This window comes from Populus nigra, chromosome 8, assembly GCF_951802175.1.
Source record: "Populus nigra chromosome 8, ddPopNigr1.1, whole genome shotgun sequence".
NCBI lineage: Eukaryota > Viridiplantae > Streptophyta > Magnoliopsida > Malpighiales > Salicaceae > Populus > Populus nigra.
In genome coordinates, this window is record NC_084859.1 from 16,542,423 (window position 1) to 16,554,436 (window position 12,014).

The window sequence follows — 12,014 nt, forward strand, 5'->3', positions numbered from 1 at the left end:
GTGGTTTAAAGGGGTGTTTGGGATTAAAATAATTATTGTTTTTTAAAGTGTTTTTTTTTAATATATTAAAAAAATATTTTTATAGTTTTTAAACTATTATTTTTAATATTAATATATTAAAATAATTTTAAAAAAATAAAAAAAATTTAATTAAAACATAAAAAACAGATACTTGGTGTTTACCCATTCATGATCGAGGTTTTATATTTTATCGAATTAAACCTCTACGTTAAATTGGATAAAATCAAGCCTTTCACTTTCAAATTTAAGGTGATTTTAAGTCTTTTAAATTGCTAGACAAACCAACATGTTAAAGGTTATATTTAGAATTATAGTAATGATTGTAGTTTAAAGTATTTTTTATTTAAAAATATATTAAAATAATATTTTTTATATTTTTTTAAAAAAATATTTTTTGAGATCAGCATGTTAAAACGTTCTGAAAACATAAAAAAAAATTTTAAAAAAATAATTTTAACTGTGTTCTTAAATAATCTTATAATATAACTAGGAGAAGGATATCAAACTACTAGATTTGTTAAAAATATAATTTGGAGACCAATTGAAAGATGCGTTAGAGGTTGGAGATATAGTTGGAAAAAAATGTTGCAAGTTGGAGTGTATAAGTTTTTGTGTTTCAAATGTATTTTTAAAAAAATTTAAATTTATTTTTTTAAATTAAATTTTTTAATAATTTTGAATCATCTTAGTATGTTGATGTGAAAAATAAAATTTTAAAAATAAAAAAATATTATTTTGATACATTTTTAAATTAAAAATATTTTAAAAAACAACCAATATCATAATTTTAAGCGCTACCTAAATTAAAAATATTATATTAAAGATAAGAAATGTTCAAATTTAGAGTATAATTAGCCTATATGCGTGTATTACGGTATGGTTATATTAAAGTTAATTTCTAACAAATAAAAAAAAATAAGAAAAGCTTGTGTTAGATGTGTTTTCAGGTATTATATTTTTTTTATTAAAAAATTATATAATCAATCATTAAATAAATAAATTAAGTAATAACTGAAAAAATGTTAACAATAAATTGGGAAGCAATCTTTCTAGCAAATTCAAAAGATAGATACAAATATTTATATTCTTAAATGTTTTTATTTATTTATATTAAAAGTTAATTATTATTTCTAATAAAAAACATTTTTTTTATAAATATGTCATGTAAATCATCTATATAAAATATAAGAAAAAATATAAATAAATTATAATACTTTCTTTGAGGCATTATAAATATTTTTTAAAAAGGGCCATTCACTATTTTAGAAAAAGTTTAACAAAGTAGTTTAAAAAATCAGAGAGGGGGCATTTAGCAATTTTAAGTTGAAAATAATGTTTGGGATGGAAACGTAAATAGAAAAATAGTAACCAAAAACTTAGAAAAATTGAATGTTGAGAACTGGATTTTTCCAGGCCAAAATCTAAACGGGGTTTGTGGTCTTGTTCTTTATCAAATACGATCCTTGTTTTTTTAATTTTTATTTTCAACCCCAATTAAATCCTCATTTCATAAAATAGAAACATAATTAATTAATATATGAGTATCTCCATCTATTATACTTTATTCTCTAATTGTTACTAAATAATCATAGTGAATGCGTGCAATTGTTTTATTTGAATTATCATATTATATATATATATATATTTAACGTGTATATATAAGACTACAAATGGCATTTTTCATTTTGGTACATTGAACTAGTTCCAAAATCCACAATTGGATCCTTATCTATACTTCCAGCATTATGCCAGTGTTGGTTCTTTCATCGTGTTATATAAATAAATAAATATATAATTAATTAATTAATAAGATGCCGACATCTGGATTTGTTATCAGGAATCTCGCAACAACCTTAACGCCTGTGAAAATAATTCAGTTGATTAAAAAGAGTAGATTCTGGTCGCACGATCAGGCCTGCGTACCATCAAGCAGGATATCGACGGTTCCTAGCTTAAAAAATAAGAACACCAAAGAACCATAAGATGCCGACATCTGGATTTGTCATCAGGAATCTCGCAACAACCTTAACGCCCGTCAAAACTTCCCAACCGAATCTAGAATTTAACAAAAAAAAAAAACTTTTTATTCGATGAATAAAAAAATAAGAGTACGTTGATTACATATTGAGCTACAGAGATTCAACAGTTATTAAAAATTGGTTTTCTTATCATTAATATATTGTTGGAATTAAGAAATCAAATTTTATTTTATAGTTAATTAATTTAGTCCTTGAAGTTAAACCAAATATGTTGTCATGTCCTTTAATAACCTAATCCTTTCATCAATTTTATTTTTTTTTTAATTTTTTTTTCAAGGTTCGCAAAAATGAAAGATAAGTAGCCGAGGAGGGAAATTTGATTAGGAAAGAGCACATTTTTTAAACAAAGAACTATATATTAAACTATAGATAGTCAACATTATTGGTTAAAAGATACTTGAATTATTTTTGATATATACTACATGGACTAATTAATTAATTAATTTCCTTAAACTATCATAATTTTTCTTTTTTAACATGTGAAACTAGTCAAGACCCGGCCCAGTAAGGAGTGGAAAATCTTGCGAGCTTGCATCATTACGAAGTCCACTTTTGGAATCCATTTACAAAGGGATTCCTTATCCTTACTGGAATATGACTCTTTTTTCATATATATACATGCCACTACGTACTCAGTGAAGAATCAGAAGAAAAAACCACTTTCACAAGGCGAAAGCACTTCACGATGGAAAGTACTAGAATCCCATTAGGGTTTAGATTTAAACCCAATTCCATAGAGTTGCTTGTTCATTATCTGTTGAAGAAAGTGAAAAGGAAACCCCTTCCTTGCGATTCAATCATCGAATGTGATCTTTATAATAACAACACAGAGGAATGGTGGGAAATATTGAAAAAAAGCGAAGCAGAAGAAATTTATTGCTTCACAAAGTTGAAGAAAAAAGGGCATGGAGGATCGAATAAAGATAGAGTTTCAAAGAGCGGTACGTGGAAAGGAACCCAAAAGACCAAAGAGATTTACGTTCATAGCAGAGGACACGACATGCAGGTGGGCTCTAAGAGAGCTTTTAGGTTCATGCCAAAGAGCAGCATTGGCTTTGAGATCGATGGCAAAGTGCTTATGGATGAATATCAACTTGCTTGTGACCTTCTTCACGGCACCGAATCACCAGTAAGATTTTGCACTCTTTATTCTTGTCAAGTAGTTTTTGTTACGGTTTTGTTTAGCCTTGTTAAACATGCATACATGCGTTTAATTAATTTGTTGCTTACTGGTATATATTTGAAACTCGCTAGCCTGCTGGGGTTTTAAGTGGTATGGCATGGAAAATTAACTACCGAGGACAATCAAAGCTTACTCTATCCTTGGTTATTGTTATCCTTCAACAATATATACTTAAATCGGGGTAAAAATCCCCCACTCCAATCCTTCCTAGGGTTTCAAGATCCATAAACTTCTAGTAAAAAGTTCGAGTACTAAACCATATATATATATATATATATATCAGCTGCATTAGAAAAGATTTGTATATTGCATTGCTCACGCGTTGAACTTCATAGCAGTGTGCTGTTATTGAAAATCGTATGTCTATGAGGCCACAGGCGCGCCCAAAGAACACGCGTGAAAAAAATATATAGGAGAAATATACGTACGTGAATGTGAACATGCATGCGCACCCTTACTTTGATTTTAGATTCAATAGAGATAATGGAAACACATATATAGTAATGATATCAATTATAAAATCTCATTCTTAATTAATTTGTTCCTTAATTATGCTCTTACAGGATCAAGATTATGTTGTTTCTCACATAAAGTATGAAAAGCAATCTACTTCTTCAGTTCCGCCGGCACTAGTCTCTTCGGTATCTCCTCCTCCTTCCGTACCAGCACTGTTCTCTTCGGCGTCTCCTTCAGTTCCAACATTGATCTCCTCGGCATCTCCTCCTTCCGTTCCCGCACTAGTCTCCCCGGCATCTACTTTTACAGTTCCGGCACTAGTCTCTTCAGCATTTGTAACTACAAGGAATCTACCAGGGGGTCATAATGATCTCATAGAGCCTCAACAAGATCTTCCACAAAGCATGGTTCAGCAACAAAATAATCAGTATCCATACAATGACTTCAGTTCTGACGCATTCTTGGGAAATCCACAGTCTCAACAAGATCTTCCACAAGTGATGAGCATGGTTCATCAGCCACAAAATGATCAGCATACATGCAATCGCTTCAGTTCTGGAGCATTCTTGGGAAATCCACAGTCTCAACAAGATCTTCCACAAGTGATGAGCATGTTTCAGCCACAAAATAATCAGTATACATGCAATGGCTTCATGAGTTCTTACGCATTCTTGGGAAATCCACAGTCTCAACAAGATCTTCCACAAGTGATGAGCATGTTTCAGCCACAAAATAATCAGTATACATGCAATGGCTTCATGAGTTCTTACGCATTCTTGGGAAATCCACAGTCTCAACAAGATCTTCCACAAGTGATGAGCATGTTTCAGCCACAAAATAATCAGTATAAATGCAATGGCTTCATGAGTTCTGAAGCATTCTTGGGAAATCCAGAGTCTCAACAAGATCTTCCACAAGTGATGAGCATGTTTCAGCCACAAAATAATCAGTATACATGCAATGACTTCAGTTCTTACGCATTCTTGGGAAATCCACAGTCTCAACAAGATCTTCCACAAGTGATGAGCATGTTTCAGCCACAAAATAATCAGTATACATGCAATGACTTCAGTTCTGGAGCATTCTTGGGAAATCCACAGTCTCAACAAGATCTTCCACAAGTGATGAGCATGTTTCAGCCACAAAATAATCAGTATACATGCAATGGCTTCATGAGTTCTTACGCATTCTTGGGAAATCCACAGTCTCAACAAGATCTTCCACAAGTGATGAGCATGGTTGATCAGCCACAAAATAATCAGTATCCATACAATGACTTCAGTTCTGACGCGTTCTGTGGAAATTTACAGCCTCAACAAGATATTGCACAATCTACAAGCATGTTTCAGCCACAAAATGAAGAATATCTATGTAATGACTTCTATTCTGATGCATTCGGGGGAAATCCTGAGTGCGTAGAATCAATTGGAAGTGTGCTTGATTGAGCTGTTACCTTATACTGCTGTGAAGATGGAAATAACACGGGCGAATTCTTGCTTGAGGACACTACAACAAGGGAATGAACTTGATGCTGCTGCACTTCTGGAAGAGTTTCTGATTATGTTATTAACAAAAGATGGTCTAGATTTTAGTGCTGAATAGTCACATTAGGGACAAAATATATCATTATTTGTTTTTCGTACCTAATCCTAGATCTCTACCATGTAAAGAATTTTGGTCTCATCAATAAAATCAGTGGTTTTTTTAATATTTTTTTTATCAAGAATAAAATTAATGTTTAACTAGTTATTAAACCTGAAAATTAAAATGAGTACTCCTAATTTTACGGAAAGACTTTTAGTTTGGGACGTTTTAGTTTTTTAATAAGTGATTAATAATGGAATTGTTTGGGACTGGGCACATGCTTGCTACAACATTCCATTTAGACTCCCGTAATTGCAATTTTACCACATCATTCTCGATCAAAGTTCTAAATACTTACACCAAAATAATATAGCAGGGAAGGGAATTTACTGTAAGGTAATAAAAATAATAAGAAAAGGTAAAAGAAAAAAAATGCATCAAGCCAACTTAATTTCTATACTTTCTCTTAATTACTTAACAATCTAAGTTTTTCAAAAACATTAGGATTAATATTAAAAAAAATAAAAAAATACAGGACAAAGTAGATCATCTGTAAATCTATAGGGAGTAAAATGTAGTTTTCAACAAGTGATTATATTATAGACCCGGTCGACTCATACCCGCACAAACATAACCCGCCCCGTTTCCGTACCTTAAATTACAAAAACCACCGGCATCTCTATCTCTCACTCTTTCGCTGCCGCTCTTTAGCAACCAAAAGAACGCCTATTTTTCAAAACCTGAGCTTTAGAAAGAAAAGGAAGCATGTAGGCACTGTTCTTTCTGTTGTAATTCGTATTTTTTCTCTTTTTTTTTGTAGATTTTGATTCAGTTTCTCATCTTATAATTTTGTTGATAATTGAATTTAAATTTGAAATTTTTCTGATTGAATTTGTTTATTTAGGTCAAGAATATGCGTGAAGAACTTACCAAAATATGTAGCAGAGGATAGATTGAGAGAATTTTTTTCACAGAAAGGAGAAGTTACTGATGCTAAGATTATGAGAACTGCGTAATGATTTTTTATTATCACTCCTTTTTTTTCAATTTTTTTATGTTAGTTTTTGTTTTTTGAATAATAATGGTAATGATAATACTGTTTTGTAGGTGATTGTTTTTTAATGTTGGGTTTTATTTTATTTTATTTTTTGGGGTTTTAGAGATGGTAAGAGCAGGCAATTTGCTTTTGTTGGGTTCCGGACAGAGCGTGAAGCTGAAGACGCTATCAAATACTTCAATAAATCTTACCTTGATACTTGTAGAATTGTTTGTGAGGTGGGTTTTTTTTTCTGTGATTTATTTGGATATGTGTTCAGTTGTTGAGTGTAAAGTTTGTAGCTTTAGAATTTGAAGTTTAATAGAGTGCAAATTTGGCTGAATTATTGATGTAGGAGTAGTCCAATTGAGTAGAATTTGAGTTAGAAATAAACTCTTTTTTTGGTTTTGGTTATAGATTGCTCGTAAAGTTGGGGACCCGGATATTCCTCGACCATGGAGTAGGTATTCTAAACAGAAAGAAGAGAAATTGAGTGAAGATGAGAATAATGTTACTGGTTCCAAAAGCTTAGACGTCAGGGGAGCTAAAGATGAGAAGAAGAAGAACAAGGATAATGAAAAGGGCAATGAGATTGATGATCCTCGATTACAAGAATTTCTTCAGGTCATGCAGCCACGTGCCAAGTCGAAATTATGGGAAAATGACACTATAGTTTCTCACACGGCTGATATAAATGGTGAAGTTGGCAAGAAGGGAAGTCAAGGAAAGAAAGAAGGCAAGGAGAAGTTGGTTCCAGTGGAAGTTGAGATAGATAAAGGCAATAGTGATACAGATGAAGAGTCAAATGATCCTGCACGTGATGAGGCTGTTTCAGATATGGATTACTTCAGGAGTAGAGTGAAGAAAGAATTGTCAGATTCTGAAAGTGAAAGTGGTGGAAGTGATGACGATGATGACGACGACAAGAACGACAACTGTAATGACAAAGATGAAGACAGTGATTTGTCTAATGAAAGCCTTCAGAGGGGGAATGTAGCACAAGCAGAGGTTGCTGAAGATACCCATGCTGAAGACCATGAGAACCCATCTTCAACTTTAAAAGATGAGAAAGAGGAAATTCTTGAGACTTGTCGTCTTTTTGTCCGCAATCTGCCATATACAGCAATGTAAGCATGCTAGTGCCTTTTTTTACATGTGCATTTGACTACTAATTTCCTTTAGAGGGCATGTAAATCACTGTTTGTGAGTAGCTAAGGTTCTGTTTCTGTTCAAAGTGTGTGCTAGTTCTTACTTGCTGCTTTTTAAGTTTTATCATGTGTTTATTATAACAGTGAGGATGAGCTGGAAGAGCATTTCAGCAAATTTGGTAACATTTCACAGGTCCATCTTGTTGTTGATAAAGATACAAAACGTTCCAAGGGACTTGCATACATTCACTACACACTTCCAGAGTCTGCAGCAAGGTACTTTGTTTTAAAGCTTTATCTGGTTCGAACTTGAGGCCTGAGGGTAAGTTTTTTGGATCAATAAATCCATATTCTTATGCAGGGCATTGGAAGAATTAGACAATTCAATTTTTCAGGGCAGATTATTGCATGTCATGCCTGCAAAACAAAAAAACCTATCAAACAAGCAAGAGTAAGAAGCATTAATGTTTGTTTGTCTCCTGTGACCACCACTTTGCTTTCCAATTAATTGGCTTGAGTCAGCACCGCCTACTCTCTTACATTGTAGGACCAGCGATCTCCTGAGCCAAGGTTCAAACACTTTGAAGCAGCGGAGACAGGAAGAAAAGAAGGCAGCTGAAGCCAGTGGAGATACAAGAGCATGGAATAGTTTTTTCTTCCACCATGATACAGTATGTTATATCTGACAGGGTATAATTTTCCCCTGGTTTATCACTAGCAAAGGGTGAGATAAATGTAAATTCGCCTTGTTTTTTCCTCTTCTGCTGTAAACAGGTCATTGAAAACATTGCTAGGAGACATGGTGTGAGCAAGAGTGACTTACTTGACCGCGAAGCAGATGATCTTGCTGTACGTGTTGCTTTGGGAGAAACTCAAGTGATTGCAGAGACGAAAAAGGCGCTCACAAATGCTGGTGTCAACATTACAGCTTTAGAGGAAATTGCTGCAGGGAAAAAAGATGGCATGAAAAGAAGTAACCATGTTCTTTTAGTAAAGAACTTGCCATATGGCTCTTCTGAGGTTGAACTAGCTGAGAAATTTGGGAAATTCGGGAGTTTGGACAAAATTATTCTCCCTCCATCAAAAACATTGGCCCTGGTACATTTTTCTGAATATCACATTTTCCTATAGGTTTTAATGAACCACATTTTATCTTTGTTGTTACTCATCTTTATTCTTATAAGATCTATGCTAGGATTTCTATAGGCTTGAAGTGTAGATATTACATGTGCATGTGTATACTGGGCCATGCCTCTTTCATTTTGTGCACGCGCATGGTGTTTCTAATGTAGTCTGCTATAAAATGAGGATATTAAGCAACTAGCAGTTGGATGGAAAGAAGTAAGGCAATGCAAGACTTGGTTTCCTGTTTTGCAAAACCTTTTGTTTTTTTGTACGTCTAGGTTATTGCTTTGTGGTTTGGAGATACTGCTGGATGGAAACACTGTTGGGGAAGTTGGTTGTGCTAAGATAATGGCATAGTATTGGGATGGATATCAAGCACAGTGATTAAATTGCAAACGTTCTGTTAAGTTCTCATCAGTTGACTTGATGATTTTGAATTGTTATTTTACTTTGTCTGGTTATGTTTTATACTGCTGAGTTTTCTTGGGTGGATGATGCATTCAGGGCTGACAGGAACAAATTCTGGGGTAGTAGAAGAGTTAATAATAGTGCTTAAAAAGTTTGGAAGCACTTTTTGATACTGTTGGTGCTGTTGGTACTTTGTTTGGCCTGGTTTAATTTGGTTAAGCCTTTCCCTCCCTTTTGTTGTTAGAAGAATTTTTTTTTAACTTTCAGTGCATGAGCTTAAAATTAAAAAAAAAACTATTGGAATTAATTAAGTTTTAGTTAGGCTTGTTTTTGTTTGTCCTTTTATCATTTTTCCATGTCATGATATTTCAGGTTGTGTTCCTTGAACCATCTGAAGCCCGTGCTGCTTTCAAAGGTTTAGCATACAAGCAGTACAAGTGAGTATATCTTTGTTTTGTCTACTTTGAAGCTGTTCAAAAGAAGACTTGTTGGAATTCTCAAAAGCTGTTTCTCTAGGTTTGCAGTTTAAGTTGGAAATGTAACTCTCACTTCTTTGTTACGATGTAGGGGTGTTCCATTATATTTGGAGTGGGCCCCAGCCAATATCCTTAGTCAAAGCTCAACCTCCAAGAGTGATGAAAAAAGTGATGCAGCTGTGGGTGAACATGATGCCAAGAGGGTGATACTGGAGCAAAGTGTGGAAGGAATATCTGAAATGGATATTGATCCTGACAGAATCGAGGTGAGGCATAAATTGTTTCTCCTCTGCAGTTGTTTTGTTTTCTTTTCTTTTCTTTTCTTTTTTTCCCATAATTATAGATACTGCAAATCATTCTCATTCAATTTAGGAATTATACTACTGCAAGGTTGTGAATTATATAAATAACACAAAAAATATGGATTCTACGTTGATTGATATTGTTTCTGTGGTTTCAACTTCCAACTTTATTCAATATTTATCATTCTTTGTTTTGTTGCCTGTTTTGCTTCAGTCGCGATCTTTATTTGTCAAGAACCTGAATTTCAAGACAGCTGATGAAAGTTTGAAAAAGCACTTTAGTGAACACATGAAAGAAGGGAGAATCCAAAGTGTCAGGGTAACAATCTAGATCCTAGTAACCTTGCATGTACAGTAAATTCTATGTCGCTCTTATGCTGGATTTCATTTCATTCATTTCATTTGCAGATAAAGAAGCACATGAAAAAAGGGAAGAATGTTTCAATGGGTTTTGGCTTTATAGAGTTTGATTCCGTGGAAACAGCTACAAATATCTGCAGAGATCTACAGGTAATAACAAACCCAGACATAGCATATATTTGTTGAAATCTACTGCTGTTTTTGCTCACCTTTGTTTATCCAATCTCTTGTTCAGGGAACTGTTTTGGATGGTCATGCTCTTATTTTGCAACTCTGCCATGCCAAGAAGGATGAGCATTCAGTGAAAAAGGCTGGAAAGGATAAGAGTTCCACAAAACTACTTGTCAGAAATGTAGCTTTTGAGGCAACAGAGAAAGATCTGAGACAGCTATTTGGCCCATTTGGCCAGGTGATTATTTTGTTTCAGAAAATTGGAATGCTTGCACATGACTCCAATGCATGTAGTACCAGTCTTGGACCAAGGTTAACTAATATTAGGGGAGAAGCTCTACTATTTACACAAATCTTTGTCAAACCGTGTTTGGATATTTGTTGGTAGCTTGTGCTTTTATTCAACGGCTTTTGCATTAGTTTTTGGTTGTTTCAGTTTCCTTCATTTGCCTCCTTATGAACACAGTGCAACAAAGAGTGAAGGGATATTGTATGATTGAACAAAGTATGCTTATATCAAATTGTACATACAAATAACTAGCATTTATGATTTCTTCCTTCATGCTGATTTTCTGTGCACCAGGCAATGAATCATCTTTCTTATCCCAATTAGATTAGGTTGATGTTGGTTTTTAATTCAAGTTGGGTAAAATGCAGATTAAGAGCTTACGGTTGCCAATGAAGTTTGGAAACCACAGAGGCTTTGCATTTGTGGAATACGTCACAAAGCAAGAGGCACAGAACGCACTTCAAGCACTCTCAAGCACCCATCTGTATGGTCGGCACCTGGTAAGAGTTGTCTGAAAATTTAGTAAACTACGTTTATTATCCAAACACAAGGAGCAAACATGTATTACTACTGCTCAAATTTGCAGGTTTTGGAGAGAGCGAAGGAAGGTGAGAGCTTGGAAGAATTACGGGCTCGCACAGCTGCTCAGTTTACTGACGAGCAGAATGGTTTCCAGAATCCAGCCAAGTTATCCAAAAAGAGGAAGGATATCACAATGTTGGATGAAGGAAGCATGAAGTTTCAGAGGGTAACAGATTAGTGCTTTAAGCAAATATTCTCATGTATTATGGTTAAGAAAAGAATTGAGTTTGTCAATGGTTTTAGGTTATAGATTTAATTGTTTATGCTGCCCCCAGTTTTGCTTTTTTGGGAGCTGGTTTTTGTTTACTCTCTGTTTTGTTTAAACAAATGATTGACTGGATTTTCCTTCCTATCCCAACAATATATATTATTGTTTTGTAAAGCACCTTGATGGTGCCTAATTGAGTCGGAAAAGAAAATGTAATTTAACTTTCATTTAACACATTATCTCATGCCGCTTAGTTATTTTGGCATATGGAAGATCCGTATCCGCGCCATTTCCATGAGTAGTAAACAAGCTTCTTGCCGGTAGCGATCAACTTCGAAGTTTTCGACTTTGCTCCCCCCTTTGGTGGCAGCTCTGCTATGTGCTTACCCGAAGTTCGATGACCTAATTTATTTATTGTTTTTATTCTCAAAGCAATCTAATATTTAATCTTAATCTAAGATAGTAGCATGCTCAATGTGAACTCTTCATGCTAAATTTTCATGATTTATTTCCATGATTATGATTGATTTGTATGATACTTGATAAATCTCTCGGTTTCCTTTATGAATCAATATAGCTTAATGATTCCAAGTTTTTGTAAAAGTCACATGACTACGAGGTAATTG

General features: G+C 33.9%; 1 protein-coding gene across 1 annotated transcript; it reads left to right on the forward strand.

Annotated features, from left to right (window-relative positions):
* Positions 1–5,899: 5,899 nt before the first annotated feature.
* LOC133701839 (uncharacterized) lies at positions 5,900–11,620 on the forward strand. Its single transcript, XM_062125962.1, has 15 exons — positions 5,900–6,050; positions 6,188–6,295; positions 6,444–6,558; positions 6,737–7,446; positions 7,612–7,743; positions 7,829–7,918; positions 8,015–8,138; positions 8,242–8,565; positions 9,373–9,437; positions 9,568–9,742; positions 9,993–10,097; positions 10,187–10,288; positions 10,374–10,547; positions 10,967–11,098; positions 11,185–11,620. Coding segments are annotated over exons 1-15 (2,532 nt in total). The 5' UTR covers positions 5,900–6,048; the 3' UTR covers positions 11,359–11,620.
* Positions 11,621–12,014: the final 394 nt, after the last annotated feature.

Excerpts from the sequence above, each read along its gene's own strand:
- LOC133701839 (XM_062125962.1), top strand. Across the intron at positions 9,438-9,567 it reads TTAGCATACAAGCAGTACAA|GGGTGTTCCATTATATTTGG; the intron begins GTGAGTATATCT and ends GTTACGATGTAG. Across the intron at positions 11,099-11,184 it reads ATCTGTATGGTCGGCACCTG|GTTTTGGAGAGAGCGAAGGA; the intron begins GTAAGAGTTGTC and ends TCAAATTTGCAG.